Source organism: Passer montanus, unplaced genomic scaffold, assembly GCF_014805655.1.
Source record: "Passer montanus isolate IOZ18808 unplaced genomic scaffold, ASM1480565v1 scaffold1, whole genome shotgun sequence".
Classification (NCBI taxonomy): Eukaryota; Metazoa; Chordata; class Aves; order Passeriformes; family Passeridae; genus Passer; species Passer montanus.
Genome location: NW_024356504.1, coordinates 17,447,068 through 17,468,620, shown reverse-complemented (window position 1 = coordinate 17,468,620; position 21,553 = coordinate 17,447,068). Strand labels below are relative to the sequence as shown.

Below are 21,553 nucleotides of genomic sequence, written 5' to 3'. Positions count from 1 at the left end.
AGTACCATGTGCTGAAACACCAGTTTTAAGGAAAGTTATATATGCATGTCACCAGTATTTAACTATAGCTTTTTGGGAAAAAAACAAGCTCCTGGAAATTTCTGTATCTGGAGGAACTGAAGCTTAAGCAAAGGTTTTCCCAGAGAGGGTACAAATCAAAGTTGGGGGGCAGTCTGGTCAAATAGGTTGACCTATTCATGATGCCAGGTTTAGGCTTTTGGAAACCTACAAGCACATGAAATACAAAAACGTTTACCAATTGGGGTGTCCTCTAATTGCAACTAAAAAAGAAAAAGAAAACCTGAGGACTAGATCTAGTTCAACCCATGTCCAGGCACCAAAACCTCCAGGAGAAGGGGTGCTCCCAGAGCCTTTACTCTCTTCCTACTGACAGTCCAGCTGTGCTAGTGCACAAGGATGAACAGTTCTGCTGGTAATCAGTAGAAGAGTGAAGTGCAGAAAGACCAAAACACACCAGTCATTCAAAATAAGCTGAGAACAGGGACTGTGGACGTCATTGTGCATTTATTAAATCCTCCTGGAAATTAATTTTCCATGCCCTGAAGAAAGCCACTTGGATATTTGTAAATTCAAGTTGTCATTTTAATCAGATGGAAGTCAGTTAGAATTTCACGAATAATTTAAATAATAGTCAGAATTTAAAATCCATGTTCCTACTCAAGGGCATTTAAAGCCATTGTAAATGAAAAATGAAATTTATCAACCATTTCTCCCTTGTGCTGAACAAATGGCCTTCACTGAACAACTGCTGCATAAGAGTTGTCTTTATCTCACTGAAGCTGAGATCAGAACCTACAGCACCAAATGCTCTTTCTTCAGAGTGTATCTCAGCACACACACACACACACAAAGGAGAGTTAAAGCAGGCCTTGCTGACACAGGAGTTTATCTTAGCACAGCTAATGCATTACCAGCTAATTCCTGGAAGTTGAAAGCAGCCAGGTCTCAGACCCTGCTCACACGTGTTGCTTGTGATAAGAAGCCACACTTTTGTATTTCTGCATCTGTTTGTTAGCGTCACTGAACAGGTAAGCTGCTTTACTGCTGAAGGTGCCCTGACCATCTCGTTTCCTCCCAGCCCCATGTCAGCCTGCTACTCCAAGGAGTTATTTTGGCACTGCTGGTTGCTAGTAAACAACCATCACACTCTAGTGTGAGGGAGGCTGCACCGTGGTTGGGGATACATAAATTTTACACTGTCCATACAGGGCCTCCCAATTAAATACTTAATTGTATCATACCCTGAAAGCCCAGATAAAGTAATTTGAGAAAGCAGTGCTCTAATTTCCAGTTGTTTTGTTGTTCAAGAACTAGAAATGTTAAAAGCGGGAACAAGGTTCTAGTCAGAAAAATGTCTCTGTGCAAATTGCCAGAGATACACAATTAGTACTAAACTGTCATTAACCCTGGGTACATCTTTACAAAGCAGAGTATAAAGTAATCTGAAACTGTGTCCTTGCCAGTTTCATCAGGACTTGCCTTTTCAATAGGAAGACATCAATTGTTTGAAGCAGCTCCTAATGAGTCATTTTGGGCCGCACATAAATTGTTTCTGCCTCAAGGGATTTGACTGTCAGAAGCAATAGCAGCAATGATATATTCCTGGTTTGCTTTTTATCGCTGATTTTGTGATGTCTCTGTCTAAATCCAGACAGATCTAAGCCTGGGATATCATTTTGGCAGGGTGGCCCACGATCAGAGTTAAGATGTTTCTGCACCTTTCAACACCACCTTGAGCTTTAAAACAGCCAGATCATTTCCTTCAGGACAAATTGGGAGCAATACTTGCTTATTGCTGGGGTGGGTTAGTCAGCTCAGCCTCGCCTAATCCTACTCACCCACCCTTTGTTTGTGACTCAAACATTTACACTTTATGATTTTTCTTTCCTCATGGGCAGTTGTGCTGGAGGCTGGGAGACCATGCCGCTGGGTGGGTTATGTCCTGACAGGACTGTGAGCTTGGATGTGTGACTAACTCAGACCCAGAGGGAAAAGGGCTACCAGGTGTGGTTCCCAAGGCTTGTCTCCCTTCTAAGATGGTCTTTATGCTTCGAAACTGGCACCTTTTTCAGAAGGCTGGGCCTCATTCCTTTGTCAGAAGAGACATAGTAATGACATAAAATACTCTTGCATCAACTCAAACAATAAAGAATAGCTACAGGAAGAGTAGAGTGAGAGACTTGTGGCATAAATACTCTCTTGCATGAGAAGGGAGGAGTGAAGCTCATGCTAGCATGGTAGAAAATAAACTTGTGAGGCCGAGTGGCCTGATTTCACTGGAACTGGGCTTGTGGCAGTCTGGGAACACTGCAGTAGCACAACAAGCTGATGTTAAATTATGTGGCTCTGTCACCTGAGCAGAGTGCAGCAGTGAGGATCCCTGCTGTTGAGGCACTGCACTACCTGGAACAGTCACCTCACCTTGTTGTGGGATGACCAAACTGTTTCCCTCCCTGATGAGCACCCTGCCAGTAGCCCTGTAAACTGGAAGACTGTGAGAAGTGCCAAGGCAAGCAAGCTTGAAATTACAGTTTTCATTTAGCTTGGAAAACAAATTTACCACTTGTACAGCCCATCCTTCTTGTCAAAGAAGCACAAGGTGAAGAAAACACAGCTGTGAAGCAGCCTCTTGCAGCTGAGCATCTCTTATCAGGCAGGAGGTGTCTGTGTGGTGTGAGCTGCTGATAAGACCCAGGAGACTCACACAGCTACCACACAGCAGGGAGCACAGTTTGTAGCCTCAGCACTTCCAGCAACAAAAGCACCTGCTTGGGTGTTGCTTTCAAAGTCCCAGAAAGCATCAGATCAATCCATTCCTCGCCTTCACACACATCCCACGGACACTGGCTGTTTGTCAGCCTCCCAGCACAGAGCTGCTCCCACTGAGCAGCAGCTGAAGTTACCTGGCAGCAATCCTTCTCCTGCACAGCACAGACAATCTCACATGTATTTTTGTTGGGTTTAGGGAGGTTTGTGCAGCATGAGCATGTACTGTTTCCACAGTGGAGGTGATTTGGATCAAAGGCTCTGATGTAACATGGTATATTCTTTGGCTCACTCAACTCAGCTTTACAGAATTATAAATATAGGCAACACATTATTAAAATTTTAACAAGTTTCTCTCTTGGGGCCCTCAGTTATTCACCTGTGAGTGGCAGTTGTTTTATCACCAGGAGGGAGTCAAATGGAAAGTACAAAGGCAGGGATGGGTTCTAATCTTTTAGTAGCCAGTTTGTTTTACAAATTAAAGGGGATAAAAAGTCCCCACTAAGCTCAGTACACTCCTTCCAGGTGGTAGTTTCTAAAATGTAGTCATTGTGGAAAGAACTTCTTAAATAGTTTAACGGTCTTGCATCCTCAGTTAAACATAGCCACAGCCACTGATCATCACTGTCCTTGACAAATGCCATGTTGGTAAAGGCTACTAGGAAAAGTCTGGCTTGTAAGGGGAGAAAGAGCTCAAATAAGGGAGTAACACAGGTGTAGCTGATAATCTGAATGGAGTTTTCCCCACCTGCCTTCAGGTCATATTTGGCAAACATTTTTGATGACCAGCATTTCTAATAAAAAGTGGTTTTAAAATGTTAGCTAAATGTCAACTTTCACACATGGGGAAAAAAAAAACCCAAAAAACAAAACAAAAGCCCAGGTCATCATGCAGCATGGGAATGGAAGTTATTCCACACTGTGGTGGGAGAGGATCATAATAAGGCACACAAACATTTCCAGCAGAATCACTGAAGGACAGATAATTCCAAAATAGTTTGTTGTGCCCTCATTGCAGCATGCTGGCACAAACATGTTTATTTGAAGGGAGAATCTCAATAAGACACTGGCCTTTAAAACAGCCTTAGCTTTTTGGAACACTTCACAGTGATAGATTTTTTTACTACTACTATAAACACTTGGATCAAAACTCTGGTAAAAGCCTAAATCTTTTCATAAATTGCTAATGTGCAGAGAGTCAGGTGTAAGAAAGGTAATTGGATAAGGGATGAGTTGGTATTTTCATGCTGGAACTTGCTCCCATGTCTCTCTGGGAGCTGTATGTGAGGATGTCAATGGTAGTTATTACAAAAGCTGTAGCAATGAAAGGCACAAGGGAAAAGGGGGTTCTGTAGAGTTTATTGAAAATTCAGCATATCTTAGAAAAGGTACATTCAGTTAGGAGAGCTCAAGTTTAGTTCTGCTGGTTGCTAAAAGGAAGCCATTGTGCAACTGTTTTGCAAGAGCACTGAAACTGGTAGAACAAGATACACAGCATATGGAAGTGAAACTAAAGATATTAAAGAAGAGTTTAGGTTGCTGTTGGGTCTTCTTTAATTAACTTTTTAAGACACTCCACTTTTCTTTAAACAGCATGAAGAAGGCCTCATCTCTTAGACGAAGCGAGTAATCCTCTGTCATGCGTAAGCACTTACGAGAACAAGCCAGGCTGCTCAGCACATCGGAGATGAGAGATGGAGAACAGGTTCTGTAACAAGGGCCCCTGTTCAAAGCCAGTCAAGAGAGGTCTCAGCAGTAACTCACCAGGTATGTGTTGTACATCAACAAAGCCTTCTCTGTTGAATGAAAGGCTCCTTCATCTTTGCTTCTAACCTCCATTCCTTCCTGACCACAGCAGAGGGATTTGCTTTGAGAGAAGGAAAATCTGAGAACATGCTCATTTCTTCTACGGATTCAGAAAACCACAGAAACAACTAGAGCCCAAGCCTTTGCTGTTCCCAGCAGATGTGGCACTTTACACAAACCTTGTATGAGATGTTGGGATTTCTGTTTTGGAGCTGTGTAGTTCTCCATGCCAACACAAGCCTTGACCTCTGAGTCTGTCCTTCAGGAGCTTTTCTCCATCAAGACAATCTGCAAGTGGGGAAATAAACCCCACAGTAACCAATGATTTAGCATCTATTACTTCAGCCCACTCCAATGCATATATCTGGTAAGCAAGGAGCTGCTGCCTTGGGATGCCACTGCTAACCAGTTAACAACCAGGAAAAGCAGCTACTCTAGTTTCATTGAACTGGGCAGAGTAATAGCTGAGTCACAGAAGTCTCTCTTTTCCCCCTCAGATGTGGATGACTACTTATATCATATTTGAGGTCTAAACTGTGAAAACCATTATCATTCCTCACTTTTTTTCTCCTCATTTCAGCACATCTTCACCTTCTTTTTGCATTTCCCCTACATCAGTCAAAGCAGCAGGAATATATATGTTCAAAACTCTTTTTCCTCATTCTTCTTTTTACATGTCCTCAGAAAGCTGGTCTGAAACCCATATGTATCAAGACTGTCCTTAGCACCTTATGTGGTTGGCTGAATGACCTCAAAAAGTGGTGAGAGAAGGAATTCACATGTACTGCAAGCACTCAGCCTAGCAACCATCATGACCCAAGTTATGTTCTCTTTCTTCCTCTGAGCTTCTTCATTTCTGTCAGTCCAGTTTATGCAGCCTCATCTTTCATGTTTAAGGAGGATTCAACCATCTGTTTGGCTGTGCTCAGAAACCCTCCTGTAGAAATTCTAAAGAAAATGAAAAGTGTTGGCCAGAAATGATATAATTTTTGTGGATCAACGTCTTGAGTACCAAATCAAACTGTTATCTGAGATGATCTGTTCATATTTGGTTCCCCAGAAATCAGTCAAGAAAAACCCAAAAAATAAGTCTTCTTAAAAATACTGTGGTTCTGTTGTTAAGGTGATGAACTCTCTGTTAGCACAGAAGTGACTTAGTCAAGTCCTTTAATCTGAAAAATTATTATACCCTGCTTTCAGAAAACCCCAAGTATATGGCAATCCCAGTGGCATCATGGAATACCATGGTGCCAGAGCTATCCTGGAGATGGTCCCAGCCTGTCCACATGCCCCAGGGCAGGATTCATGAAAAACAAGAGGACAGAGTTCTTAAAAGAATTGGAAGCTGCCAGGCAAGGTAGGTACAATTGGTAAACACATATAATCCCTATTTCAGGAATTAATGGGGGGCGAATACTGCAACCTTGAAGTAGTTACCAGACAAACTGTGCTTGTACCAGGTGCCATGCAGAGGGAAGGGGCAGATGCACTGTGGCTGCAGTGGTCCTTAGCATTGAAGACTAAAAAATTCTCAAGTTTTCAGCTGCATTGGGAAGGTATTTTTGATTTATCAATATAAGTGATAAGCAGCTGTTCTTCACAGCCAAACATACAATAGCTTCATTATAAAGTCGCAGAAATATATATAATGCCTCAAAATATTATTCAAATATACCTACTGCTTAGAGATACACACACAAGTGCTTTAAATCTCTGGATGTAAAGACAAAAGAACTGAAAGAAATAAGATAGAGACAGATATATTTCAAGTCATTTTGAAAGAGGTACTCAGAGGTTGTAGAAATAGTGGTCATGGAACTTACAGCTGTTACTGCTTTTATTACTTTCTAGTGAAATTGATATCACATGAATAAAACTGGTTTTAAGGGAGAAGAATAGAATTTATAAATCAGGGTCAAAAAAAGAAAAAAGAAAATTGCTTGAAAATCTCAATGCAGTCCCCTTCTCACTCATGCCATTTGGGAACAACCTGCAGTATGGAGGCTCAGCACTGCTCAGGGCACACAACCCCAGCCTTAGGGGAGGAAATGCCCCCTGCAAGTCACCAATGACACCCTTGCCAAGTCCTCTGCATGAGAAGGGGCTGCACAAACTCCTTAGCTCACCTGCTAATGTTTGACAGGTAGATGGATAAGGGGGGAGCCAATCACGTTTGGGATGGAAAAGGCATGCAGAGGTTTATTATTTAATGCATTTACATGTTATCTTTTTTCCCTTATCTCTCCAAGAACTGTTAGAGAATCTTATCCACATTATTTAAAGGGAAGTAAAGTCCCATTACTTAAAGGGAAGCTTTCCTGCATTATCACAATTGTAGCATGTGACAAAATGCCTGACTGGCCACTAACCACTCTGCACTACATACTGTACAAAAGCTTCAATAACATTCTTCCCTTCCTAGAAAGCTTTCAACCCAAAGATCAAATCCTAAAGATAGCACTGGCTTAGTTACAGTCCTGAGACCCAGGAACCTGGAAATCTGCTTTACTCCCTGAGCTATATTTAAGCACCTGTATACACGTGAGCACAGTTATACACAGACTGCACTCAACAGTTTTATCACTGAAGGTGTGATTATAATCCATGAACACACGTGCTCTGCATGATTTAGATTGTAGCATGGTCAGTGCTTCCACACATCTGCTCACTCTGTACACCCTGGATGCCCTGTTATTCAGCAAAAACAGCAGCATTACGGCTGGAATTAGAATTCAGCATCATCCTAAGGGAAGACTGATGCAAATGAACCACTGGGGCAGAGAGAAGGCAAAAAGAAGATATTTCAGCTCAGGACACTGCATTATCAGAGACCCCTTTATTTAGCACACAGGGCTGCTCCTTAGTGCTAAGGTACAACATCTCAGCTCCTCACACTGCCCTAGCTGACTTTATCAGCAGCACATCCCAAGAGCCAGGTACTCTGCTACAGTTCCCACACCAACAGCTAGGATCTATGAGAGACCTCAATCCTCTTTCCCTCAAGAGTTTCCAATGTCTTACAGGGGTTATTACATAGCATCCTTCCTCAAGGTTGTGCATTAGCCCTTTTCTAACACCTGCTCACCCATGAGTTTTTTCCTTTGAGTACAAACACAAGAACATTTTTCTTCTTACAATACCAACTTTAGGAAGACAGAAGATTAACAAGCTGTGACCTGGTGCAGAGCACAAGGTCTGGAAGCATCAGAAAGTAGCATTTCCCATATTTCATTTTATTTCCCATATTTCACTGGGCTGATAGAGCAGAGTTCAGAGAGTAAGCTCCTCTACTACCATCTATTGTATACATTTACTGAGTGTGCAGTTTTTTCCATGTGTGCACATTCAGGCTGACATATGGGATTCAATCCTCACAGTTTAGACACAGAGCTGTGATCCAACCTCTGCAATCCAGCAAAGGAGACTTCTGTGCAAGACTGAACAGACTTATCTTGTCAGAACTCACCCTACAGACATTCGCTACTGTTACAAAACTCTTAAGTGGTAAATTACAGGATGAAATTTGAAGTCTGATCCTCAGTTCTTTAAGTCTTGAAGTATAATTTAATATATGAAAAAAGACCTTTTCTTGTCTAATATGGTATCACTTCCCACTGGCATTCGGATGTAATCTGTAATAAACATTCAGTTGCATCACCATAAACTTTTGGCAAGTTCTTACTAAGGGTCACCTCAATGTAACAAAAGCAACAAACATTTCAGTCTTGTAGACAGGTTAGAGTCCTTACTAGCTACTGTTTCACTGCTTTATTTCTTTGCCTGACCCCTTCACTGGCAAGACTACTTTTGGTAGAAAATTGAATTCTTAACCAGTAAAAACAGAATCTGATGCATGAAAATGATAAACATTTGCTTTATTAAATTACTTTTATACTTCTACAAAGAAATTTTCTGATTTCCGTTACAGAATTAAATGAAGGAAATTCATTGCTGTCTCTGCAGTTACCTAAATTTAGATACAAAAAGGTTGTAAAAAGACTGCCCTATTCAAGTTGCATAAAACAGACAAGAACCTTAGGAATCTTGAGGCTCAGAAATATATAAAGTCCCATCATATAATGAAATTAAGAATTCAGCAATGTGTTGAACAATTGTAAACTGTAACTGCACTAGTGGACCACATTATTCAGCAGTTTCCTTAAAGGTATGAACTGTGAACTGAACAAAATGTGTAGCTGACACAGCAAACCTCATTTAGTTGTTCTCCCTTTCTCTCCCTCCAAGTCAAAGTTATGAGATCAGCATTTAAGTGATAGGAAGGAAACTTGCCTCCATAAATATCAGAAATTTCTCCATTCCATAGCTATTTATATAAAGTAACTAGCTGTTACAAATCAGTTTCAAGTAAAACAGGTGGCTGAGGCAAAAATAATCAAAATCAGATCATACACAATTTTACTGTAAATACAGTAATTTGAAAGATAAACACATAACCATAGCACTGACAGGATATCAATGCTGCTGTATTACAGACATGATGTGTCAGTAGAAAATTAGGATGTCTATTATCAAAATTGAGGACATTCATTCCAGTCTCTCGTAATCTAATCTTAGTGCAAAACAGATGCTAAGACATATTTAGCAAAAAAGGTGATATATTTAAGGCCAAAAAGTTGTTCAGTCATCACTATCGCTTCCAGATTCACTCAGCTGCAAGTCATTTCCTAGAAGAAAAAGAGTCAACATATTAGTCATTTTCAAGGAAATCATTTTCTTCTTTCACGATAATTCCTTTCCCAACTAAAGCTAACAAAAGCTAATAGCAAACAGGTAAGGGGGGCTGGACTAGATGATCTTTCAAGTCTCTTTTAACCCAAACTATTTTATGATAAAAGAATAAGTAGGTGTAGAACCAAACTCACAGTGACAGAACCTTAGAGAGATCACTTTTCTATAATTTCAAAATCTTGGCAAGGAAGCCATTAGCATATTTGCACAAGGGCATTTATTTAACATGATCACAAAAGACAACACCTAGCTATCTCTGCCACCCACATTTTCATGTTTCACAAGTGGAAAAACTGCTGGTGAGTGCAGTTTTACGAAAAACAAGTTGTTGGGTTTTTTTGGAAACACATCTGAATGCTACTCAGCTGTGCTTGAAAACAAAGTGGTGTCTCAATCAAGAAGAGCAGCTCTTTGACATACCACTTAAAGATGTATCAGTGACCTACTATTTCAAACTGGTTTTGGAACCAGTGAGCAAACAAAACATCAAAAGAAATTTTACAAAGCACTTTAATTTGGTGGCTGTCTCCATATATTTCAAAATGAGGAAGTAAAAAGGCTACACTGTGCTTGCTGTGGATGTCCATAAGCTCAGGGGCTGTGAGGAAGGGAATCTTCCCAGGATGGCAGACAGGTGACAAAAAATACAACAGCATGCTCTACACAATCTACATCATATCTAGCAACTTCCCACACATTTTTAGGAGTCTGTTCCAACTGGTATGCTTTTACCCACACCTCCCTTGCCAAACAACCATTACAAAAGAAAAAATCATCTCAGACTGTGCAGAAATGGCCTAAAAACAAAAGAAAAATCATTGAAACTGAGAAAACTGAGTCAACACACTATTCTCACATCAAAACCCCACAAGACTCAGATTGGATCTTTTATTCTCAGGCATATCATTTCTGCCAGAACACTGGAGTCTTTAACATGGCTGCATTTAGCCTTCCTTTGTTTTCCACTGTGTCATCAATAATGCTTACAAAGTGGTACATGCTTCTCTGCAACAACAAAACCACTTTATGTAAGAAAAGAATAGTCAAGATGATTGTTTCCAAAAATATTTAAAGTATTACTGTAGACATTTTTTCTTTCCAATCATCTATATAGAGAAAAAAAATTACAGCCAGATTATTTTAAGATAAATTTTAAAAGCACTTTAGAAAGAACAAAATCAAGTTATTTGCCAATAATTATTCAGAACAATGTAATAGACTAAAAGATCTTTCAAGATAGAGAATGGTATTGGTAAATTTAACTCATGTATTTATCACTCAAAGGAGAATTACAGTGAATTCTTAGAAATCCCAGCCCTGTTATGCACTAGCTGCTTTATGGGAGGACAGGGAGTGTGAACAAGAAGATAACCTTCCAAATGGTGTTTCAGCAGCCTTCAAAAGTTATTTCAACACAGTTAATAGAAATTACACAAACCCTGTAACACCAGCCAAAAATACCAATGCTTGTGAAAACCAGCAGATGGGAAAAGCAAGAACTCCAAGTTCCAGAGTCAGAATTAATATGTTCGGATTTACTTCAGGCTAAGCTTTCTGTCTCATTTTTGCAATCCTATTTCCAAAAAACACCTTCAGAGAGAGGGCAAAATAGCACAATCTAGAGCTGGTGGCTTTCAGATGGATTTGGTGCCCAGACAGAAAGCTCATTAATGAGGACCCTAAAGAAACATCTAGACTGTTGTACTTATGAGGCAGCAATGAAGTGAGGGAGAACTGCTGGATTGTTTTCATGGTGCCAGCTGCTTATTAGCAATATTAATTGGGGGAATAGATTGCACTGCAAATTACATTTCCTGTGTTTTTAAATAAGTGAATGTAATATATTCAACAATTCTTGCTAGTTATAGGGGACAGGAAAACTCATAGGAGTGATCACTGTCTCACAAATCTTAGTGGTCACACCAACACCAAACTAATACAAGGGAAAATTATTATTTGTCAAAGTAAAACAGCTATGTTTGTACCGAGCATCAAAAGAAATGAAGTTGTGCAGAATACTAAGTACCTAACACAAGGCCACAGAATAGCCCATCTATGCTGGGTTTTCTTTGGAAAGTTACATTGTTTAATGTAACTTTCCAAAGTTACATTAAACAAAAAGTAGACATAAAGCAACATATGATCAAATATTCATGAAGAACAGATTTATTAGTGTCACCATTTACAGACTTTGTTATAAGGCAAGCTGTGAGCCTATATAACCAGCTTCTCAAGGTAGAAAGGGGAAGAAGCAGTATTTTGGGAGTGAGGGGCAGTCTTGAGCCCCAGATTCCTGAAGAGGCAGATATGTATCTGACAGAAGTATTTCATTACCATGCTCTAGACACCACCTCCTCTATTTTCCAAGTTCTAAAAAATTTCAGCTGTATAATTTCTACATGTAAGATAAAACTCTGCTGTCTAAGCTTTCCCCAACCTTTTCCCTGCACACAAAGTCAAAGAAAAACTTCACTAATTACCTGGTATGGCCCCAGTTCTACAGAGGTGCACAAAACTAGTCACAGACATAAGCACACACCTCAAAGCAAGATTAGACAAGCAAGCAGCTTGTGCTGACATTTGTTGATTCAGTATTTTATTTCGGCAAAATCTTATTTGAGATGGAAGAAATGACTGTACAAAATCTGACTGAGAACTCTTGCCATTCAAAGTAGAACAATGTGCTATCTATTTAGTTTATCCAGGTTTCACTCTCCTCCCAAATTCCCTCAGCAACAGAGCTAGAGAAGGGCAATTTTGGAAGTAGCTGGTTTTATCTTTAACTAGTGGAGGTGTCTTCTGAATGTTAACTGCACTGGAAGTTGGGGATGGAATTGTTTCAAGCAGTAACGTATCTGTAACCATAATAGAAGTAAATGGCAATAATCTCAAGAGCTGGGCAAGCTCAGAGGCCTAAGGTTACAGGCAGAAGTTCTACCTGTCAACATGATTCTCAAGCAACATCAAGCCACCAGCTTCTTCTGAAACAGTCATGATGTTGTCATGGTTTAAGCAGCATTTTCTCCCTCTGCTGGAACTGCTGGACTTGGCCACCTGTACTTGTATTTCTCACTGGAAGTGTTGCCACCTGAGATTCTGTCACTGGGGATAAACCTTAATCACATTTTCATAACAGTTTTATTTAAAGTGTGGAGAATGGGAAATCACATTTGTCAGTAAGGGTTGAAATAAGTGGCACTCTAATGTTACACAAATTGTAAACATGAAGACATTGTTCTCTGCAGTGAACAGTGTCAGTAAAATGACAGTAAAATGAAAGCAGCATTTAGTTCTCTGCACACAAAGTCACAGGACTTTTCACTCTGATCTTATCTGTTAATGCAGTACATAATTAAATATCAATGCAGGTTATTTAAGTATTTAAATACTAGCTTAAAAAAGAGAAAAAAGAAAAAGAGCTGTCATTCATGTTATCCACTAAGAGCTGAAATAAAAGTAGATCTGCCAGAGTCTAAAATGTCAGTATAACAAGTTTACATATAAATGATAAGCCATGACAATCTTAGGCTGCAAACCAGGGTAGATGGAAATCTCTTCAAAACAAGATCTGGCAGCTAAGCAGCTAACTAAAAATGTAACCATTCTGGAAGAGTTATCATAGCTGAATACTCAGTTCTATGTCTGAGTACTCCTGTTATTTAGATAGTGAACTTTCTCTGCCTAGTGGGATTTTATTTTTTATGTGAGAGTTTTTTCAAATTTTTCTTTTTTTGAACACATTGAGCATTCAATTCCAGACTGTGCAGCAACCGCTCTTGAACACCACAGCTACTCTTCAAATTAAATTTTTAGTTGCCTGAATGTGTGGACTAAGATAATATCACCTGAAAGCAAATCACCTCCTTCCTTATATGTAAAGGACAGTTTTGCCATGTTGGCCAGTGGATCCCTGCCATGAGTAATTGTAACTGACACAACTAAAAATACACCATCTTTTCTGTAACTCAGAGTAGTGCAACCATACTATCCTTCCTATAGTTCTATCCAAGAAATGATAAGTGTATGCTTAGGGAGTGCCCTGTTAGTTCAAGGATTTTCAATAAAAATTACTGTTCTCCAGTCCCAATGTATAGAACTGGGAGGAAGCCAGAACAGCTTAGGAAATATTTTCAACTGCTTCAGCTTTAATTTAATATCTCTGTGAACCACGAACCTTCTAGCCCAGTGTCTAATTCAGCCTGCTGCTGAACAATCAAACCCTAGCATCACTTCCCACAGTTTTAATTATAACAGAGACATACTTAAAAACAATATGGTTTCCTTCCAGAATCTTGATGTCTGGAATCGTGCACTAAGAAAAGAACAGCCTTTGTACTTACGTAGTGTATTCATCATATGACCACTGCTCTCTTGGGATCTGTTATGACTGGCATCTTTGTCAGGAACAGCCTGTTGTGGTATGGCAGACACAGTAGGCTGAGGCTGCAAATACGGCATCGACATCGGAAGAGAGGGCTTCATTTCCTCATCTTCAGAATCACTAGAACTATTTTCACTACTTGATGAAGAGGATGAAGAACTTTTAGAGTCAGATGAACTGTCAGAGCTACTCAGCTGGTCCATGATACTGGCTTCTGCTTTTAGCTCTGCAAACAATATGATTTGTTTCTCAGTTTATATTCATCATAATTGAAATATAAGGAAGAGGGGAAAAAATAAAAAAAATCAACAGACATCAGGCACACACTACAGCAACTTTAAAAAAACCCAGACCAAACCCACCAAAGATCTCCAGAACAAAGTAAAGGGCACAAGTGAGTATCCAGCCTGTCATGTGGTTTTCTATTCTCATAGCTTGAGCACTTTCTCCCTTTCAAGCCAAGTGTTAGAACAAGGGTGACTGTGAACACAAATGCCTAACCCCACATTCCATGGGGTAATGCAGCCCACATAGCCTTCAATTTCTGCAACTAGCAGAAAATGTTCTGTGTTTCCTTAGCACCCCAAATATGGCTTTCACTGACTAAAAACTGCAGTTACAATCCACAGATCAATCACTGCAAGATGTCTGCAGCTGCACCCAAAATGCCTGCCAGCAATTCAGCAATCAATACATTTGTTTGGACCATGTGACATTTTGTTCAAAATCAAGTTAAGAATGAAGAATATCCAAAAGAGCCACCCACTGCAAGATGTCTGCAGCTGCACCCAAAATGCCTGCCAGCAATTCAGCATTGCAATCAATAAATTTTTTGGACCATGTTACATTTTGCTCAAAATCAAGTTAAGCATGAAGAATATCCAAAAGAGCTACGCAAAGTTTGTATTAGGAAGATTTCTCCAAATCCTTGTTTCATTATAGATTTGGAGGTGCAAATAATGCTGCACAGTATGCATTTCTGACATAAGTCCAACATACAGAGGAAGTTGATCTTTGCTGAAGGGTGCACATAATAATTGTGCAAAACATGAGTGCTGAGAGAAGTCCAAAACAGACCTCTGAATCATGGTGGAGGGAGGACTTGAGGAGTCATACAGGGTGCAGAAGTTCATCACTATATAAGATTGTAATACCCAGACATTTGTTAAGATGGGCTTACAAGCTCTTAGAATACTTCAGGAACTGCTTTGATATAGCAGACACAACAAAGCAAGTAGGAGAGTAGCTCATCTCTCTTCAGATTCACCCAATACAGAACAGGCTGAAGGCGAATGTCACCAAGATGCAAGACAGTGCAAAGCTTAAGAGAAGAAGAGAGGAGGAACAAAAAGATTAATCTTCAACACAAACTTCCATGAAACAGACTCTAAGTTATCAAAGGCCAGTCTAAAGGAAAGGCCATCTTTATCAAAGGCCTGTCTAAAAGAAAATTGTGTTCAGGAAAAATGGCACCTAAGAGTGCAGCTATGGCTACAGGGACAAATTAAACCAAAGCTAGGAAAGAAAGAACAATGAAAGACTGAACTAGTCAAACGTAAGTTAAAGAAGGGGAGCAGAAAGAAAATAAGAATTGGAAGCATGTAAGCATCCTTCTTTTACTAAGGACGTGTATAAGAGAACATGATCCTCCACACATCTGGAGCTGTAAGACACCTAACTGAAAGACACCACTTGAGTCCTAAGCATTCAATTCCACTTCCTCCTAAGCAGTGTCTAATATAAGAAAAATTTTAAGTGAATGACCAATACCAAAAACTGAGAAATAAGATCTCTGTCTTGAATTTTGATGTAATTTACTCAGACAGAATTTAAATTAAGTTATTTTAACCAGGGAAGGAAGAGCAGTACATATACTAGAGGATAATGGCAGAATGAGCTTCCCCTCCACCCCAGAAAACAAAGTTAGTAACAAGTTCCAGGTAGTGTACTTAAGCAGGAATAGTCAGTTACACAACCATGGGATGAAGAATGATTAGGGAACACTTCTGAAGAGTCTGAGAGTTACAGTGCCTCCCTACACTGTTCTACCACTTAATGCTGCCCGGAAATGACTTGATACTGTTTAGTCTTGTGATGCTACAGACATGATACTATTTGTTCTTTGTGTATAAGGATGAATAGTGCCTGTAAGGCAGCTTTCTTGCTCACATCAGCACTGCTAAAACTTCAGTAGATGTGTTTAGGGACTATACTTTAGGAAGTTTTTGGACTCATTGCAAGAAAGCTAAAGGAAATTGACAACAAATCAGGGATTTAGAAAGGAAGCTTCTAAGGAAAGATTGAATCAACTGGTGTCATTTTGCATAAAGAATGGGAAAGACAGAGCAGTTTGAGTCTGTGAAGGACTGCTCAAAAACAGCAGAGTAATCTGCTCTGTACTTGCATGATGAATATGAAAGCAGTAATAGGCTTGCTGTCAGACTATCTGTACAGGAGAAGCCAAACAGTGAGGAGAGCAAAGCCCTGGAAATGCTTGCCAGCAAGTACAAGGATCTGTCATTGGAAGGTTCTAAGAACAGGTTAAAAGTTGCATCAGAAATCTGACTTTAGGACAGAAGGATGGACTAGATGATTTGATAATATCTCTACCATCCTTTTAATTTTTTCAGCATTTTAAATAGTACTCAAAATTGGACTGGCACTACACAAGAGTTTGGTACATTGGAAGTCACTCTTTCAGTGTTTGATACCACTGCTTCCCCCAAAAGAACAGACCACCTAGAAAAGGCATAATTTTATTTCATTTGCTCAAGTTGTCCTTCCTCTTTGGAACCTTAGATGAATTCTAGTACTGTCCTGCAATATAGATTGCTGGTCAGAGTTTAAAACCAAAATGGAAACAAAAACCATCTTCATAATGATGCATCTAAAAAAAATTCTGTTTAAAGGAATTCAGAACAACGTAGGAAGCAGATGTCAGTTCCAGTCAATGAAACTGCCACCTGTCAGCATTTCTGTAGCAAGTAATTACCACCTGCCATCTTCCTTGTCCTCCCAAAGGAAATAAGGCCTCCTATTAAGTGAAATATAAGTGTCACATCAAACCAGAATCTCTCAAGGAAACAATACACAGCACTGCTCAAGGGTTGATTTATGCAAGTTTTTAGCTGTCTTTTTCATTGGAGTCTCATCTTCCATAAGGCTCTATCTGGTAATTTAAAGTGTATGTTGAGTTGTAAAGTACTGTAACATATTTGCTGAGTGCACAGAAAGAAAAAGTAGCAATGTCAAAATGGAAGTGACTTAGTTCCAGTACCACAATACAACCAAGCATATACTTGATTAAAGTAGCAGTGGAAGACAGAGTCAAGGAGACAGCAGCAGGACCCTTGGCATTATTAAGCCTAATGGTTCAGCTGTGTTTTTTTACTGTAGCAAGCTACAAATACTGCTTTTTTACCCACTTGAGCCAGAGTGGTCATTTCCATATCAGAGTGTAGTTGCTTACATAATCAGCTTCTAGTATGAAACTCAACACAAAACAAAATAAAAACAACATACACACGCAAAAAGCTCTTAAAAACTAATTGCTTGTTAACAGCAAAATCTCTGAAACTTGTTCCAGTGGAGCTTACCCCGTTCAATATCATCCATAGGAGAAGATGGAAACGTTTTTTCCTTTGATGGAGAGTTTTTAACATTGTTTGGAACCTTTGTTGCATTTCGCATTTGCTGCTGTTGCTGCTCAATGCGAGACTGGACTTTACTACTTCCTTCAGCTCTGTGTGTAAAAGGGAAAGACTTTTAATTACTAGAAGGAAAGATGCAAGGAAAAATGCAAGAACGCAGGGGATATGGTACCATGGAATTATTTCTCATGCCTTTCTAAATAGCAGCATTTGATTCTTAGGTAAGTTATTATACTAATACACATAATATATTAATATTGTACTATTAATACTGTATATGTGTTTTAAATTATTTTTTATAAGTACTATTAACTTTATAATATTTTGTCAGTTGATTTCTTTTTGTATCTTGCTACCCAGGATCACTTAATAATAATTCTTCTGGAAGTTACTCAGATGGACTCAACAGCAGAAAAATATTAAAAAACTTGGTGTGAGAAAAACAACCCACTACAATTTAGTGAGTCACAAAATTTTCTTTTTTTTTTTAATTTCCTCATTTACAAGCCAGAAAACAGTAGGCAAACTAATAGCCAAACAGATCTTTTTTTCCTTCCTCTAAACTATTTTCTGGTTTTGAAAATAGTTACTATTTCTTTCAATAATATGACATGTTTTGGTTAACAAAAAAATACATTTTGATTTCTTCTGCAGTCATGACTCAAAAGAAGTCAGTTTGCTGAGAAAGCAGGCTTTTCACTCTTTTGAGCAAGACCAGGTACTTTCTAAAATTATGTTTTCCTAAAAATAGTGATATGTAGTTATATATCTCAATTTAGACTCATTAACATTGATTTTCAAAATGAGCAAAGCACAGTTGCTTCTCCTGTAAATCACCCACCTGGTTTTTTTCACAGTGATGTTGCTACTAAGTTTCTCTAGGCGACATTCTCCAGTGTCATGGTTGATAATTAAGATACATTCTTTTAGGTAAGGCTTCTTTGAGCCCTTGAACACAGTCACTGGTGGAGTTGAGCCCTATTAAATCAGAAGTCCAGTAAGTGTTACTCCTGTAGTTGTTTGTCTTAGAAACAGTGGTGACAAGTTCACTACAAGTGATCATTTCTAGCCATTAAAAATGCCATTGGTTAATTCAAATTAGATTCAGAGTAGCCATGTCCAAAAGCAGCTGGTGTTTGACTAGAATTGGATTCTACACACTTAGCTTAGTTTGAAACTGATCAAATGTTTATTTCCCAATATTTCCTTATTTCTCTCTAGGACACCTCTCACCAAAAGGGGTTTCAGTTCCCATATCAGCAGAGCAGTAAAGCATGGCAGGTAGTAAATTTTCCCTTTCCAGTCTTTCCTGCTTTAGAACTGCACTAGAGCAATAAATACCAAGGGGAAACTTGCACTGCCAACATACACATGAAGCTTTTCTGTGTACGCAACACTTCTGGGTCATCCTACAGCATATTTCCAGTGCAGCAAATACACTTAAAGCTACAGTGCAGCTGTTTAACCTTTGGGTCTTTTGTAATCTTACATTCTCAGAGCGATTGTTTTTCTACTGTAAAAATCACTCAGGCAGCTCTGAAGCAGCACTAAAACTTTACACCCTTCCAGAGTCAGGGAATATACTTAGGACAACAACATAAATCATTCTTTTAAGCCTGCCACTCTTCAGCCACATCAACTCACCTCAATATTTGGCAGCGTTATTGTCACCTGTTCACCTTTGCCAACTTCAAGGTCTCCTTCACAGGACATATCAATAGATGCAGGCTTAAAGTCATCTAAATATAAAAACAAATGAGATTATTTACAGGCTTTTCAGGAATCTTATAAATGCAGGCACCACTTAATTGCAGTTGGAGGCTATTAAGTAAAAACCTTTTTTGCTAGTGTATCATCTAGCATTCCCCTGAGCAGCTCATTCCATAAGTCAATAGAATTCAAAGTCAAGCTGCTTTTCTCAGGATTCATTATAAGTGTTTAAATCTTTAGGTTAAAATTAGAAAAATACCCTTAGGTTTTAATGAATAAGGAAGCCAAACAAGCTATGTTATATTTCAAAAGGTATATTCTCATATAATTACTTTCAGAAAAATCAATAAATAGTTCTTGAAAATGCTGATCCCAAACATGGGAGATGCAGACAAGTGACTGAAAATGCAAAGAACATCAAGCCTCAATATACATTTCTCTTTCTGTTTCTAACTTTACTGTAACAAGCACGTCAGAACCTGACAAAAACTTGGTGTTTCAGTATAGTTATTTCTGTTGAAAGTGAAATTCCTTCCCAATTTAACATTGATTTACATTTTGGTTTTTTCAGCATCTAAAGGGCTTGTTAAAATAAGTTTTGAGCAAAAGAGGGTATTGATTTCTGGTCCTTTTCACAACTCTGAGACATTGCAAACGAGCATATGTTCTGGCATCAGCACGGCATCTCTGTCACATATCATTACCTACAAAGTATTATCTCCAAATATATTGGGAAGGGCTACAGCCAAAACTCTGCCTGTGCCGATTCAGGGAGACAGGATAGCATCAGGAGGTTCTTCAGGGCCTGTGATAACACCTGTGGGGTTGGGCCCGCGGCTCCAGGTACGGCGGGGCCAGTCTCGCAGCCCGGGATGCCGCTGCCCTGCCTCGCTGCCTGCCCCACTCACACTGCTGGTCACTGACTGCGGCATTCCTGCAGCTGGGGAGCTCCCAGCTCCCAGCTCGGCCCGCAGCCACGGGCCAGGCGGCACAGACCACGGCTGGGAAGCACGGCTGCAGCCAGGACACCACCCCGGCAGGAAAGCCAGGCTGCGGGAGCTGCTGGGCAGGGCCGTGTGTGCAGCAGGCTCGCAGCTCAGACACAGGTGACAGCCCCTGCTAAGCCCTAAATGTCGTCCTCCAGGAACAAGCACACAACCGTTCCAAAGTTTCTCATCAAACCAGAGAAAATTTATTTTTATATATGGCCACTGGCTGTTAATAATTGAGAAAATGAAGGTATTGATACTTCCAGTCTTAACTTCTAACCAACAGCTGTTTTCCCTTTTACTCAACTGTTTAAAAAAGTCAGGTGTTGGAGGGTATTTCTTTTGCATGTACATTTGATAGAACCGATGAACATGCCAGTTTCTATGTCTCATTTGTTGGAAAGGAAAAGAGATTTCAAAACAGATTTCAGAATAAATCATCACATTACAAGAGTCAGCATGAAACTCTAAGGGTAGGAGGTACCAGACGGGGTTGTTAGTCCTCTTTAAAATTGGGGTAAATTTCGAATAGCAGCATTTGTTTAAATCCATTTATAACTTTTTTGTTTTCCCTCGCCTCCGCTTCTACAGTAGGAGAAAATCTGTCTAAGTGCCATTCCCTTTGCTCACAGAGAGCACATTATCCATCTTGCACACCGGGCACTCTCCAGAGGACATACGTTCTCTGAATCTTGGGGATATCAGTCTATATATAAATAACCAGACAACAAAACCAGAAGCTGCAGTCCTAAATTACCAAGGACTATAATCCTGGGAGCATTTGTTTCCTAGCTACCCTCAGAATCTTTGAGCACACACCTCTCTAGATAGTAATTATGTACTCAGGGAGGGCGTACTGGCTCCGTGATTAACACCGCCTGCCTTTAACCTTTGGTTGCTGAATTACACGGAACTTCTAAAAACTGAGCGCAAGGAAAGAAGGCAGAGCCACAGGCTCAGCTTGGCTCTGTTTCCAGCAGAACCGCAGGGAGACGCTACGGAAAAGGCATAAAAAGCGAAGTTGGTGCCCAGCGGATAGCGAGGGGCAGCGCTAGGATACAATGGCCGTACGTGCTCCCAGCACCCACTGAAACCTGCCCGCTCCCGAAACCCCGGAGCAGCACCCAGCACAGCACGGCACCCAGCGCCCAGCTGCGGCCCAGAACCCCGGGACAGAGGCAGCCACCGAGAGCGGCCACGGCCACCCCCGCCCTCCGGGAACTGCGGGGACCGGGGGCCGCCGAACCCCTCCGCGACCCCCGCAGCCCCCGAGAGCTGCCCCAAGCCCAGCACTCACAGCGGACGGTGTGGAAAGCGCAGCGCGGCTGCTTCTCGAAGCTCTCCCCCAGCTTTAGCACCCGCGCCTTGGGGTCGTAGAGCGACGGGACCGCTCCGTTCATCGCGGCGGCGCCTCACACCATGGCGGGCCCTGGGGCCGCCGCCGCCGCCCGCACCGAGCATCCCTCACGCCGCCCGGCCGG

At 40.4% G+C, this 21,553-nt stretch overlaps 1 protein-coding gene across 1 annotated transcript; it reads right to left on the bottom strand.

The window, feature by feature from the left end:
• Positions 1 to 8,454: 8,454 nt before the first annotated feature.
• EAF2 (ELL associated factor 2) lies at positions 8,455 to 21,553 on the bottom strand. The gene is made up of 6 exons (XM_039701518.1): positions 21,370 to 21,553; positions 19,018 to 19,112; positions 18,215 to 18,351; positions 17,320 to 17,465; positions 13,683 to 13,949; positions 8,455 to 9,278 (listed from the first exon to the last, which is right to left on the bottom strand). Exons 1-6 carry the CDS (start codon positions 21,470 to 21,472, stop codon positions 9,232 to 9,234), a joined length of 795 nt encoding a protein of 264 aa, XP_039557452.1. The 5' UTR covers positions 21,473 to 21,553; the 3' UTR covers positions 8,455 to 9,231.

Excerpts from the sequence above, each read along its gene's own strand:
- EAF2 (XM_039701518.1), bottom strand. The coding sequence starts at position 21,472 with ATGAACGGAGCGGTCCCGTCGCTCTACGACCCCAAGGCGCGGGTGCTA. Across the intron at positions 13,950-17,319 it reads TATGGATGATATTGAACGGG|AGCTAAAAGCAGAAGCCAGT; the intron begins GTAAGCTCCACT and ends TATTGTTTGCAG. Across the intron at positions 9,279-13,682 it reads TCATATGATGAATACACTAC|GAAATGACTTGCAGCTGAGT; the intron begins GTAAGTACAAAG and ends TTTTTCTTCTAG.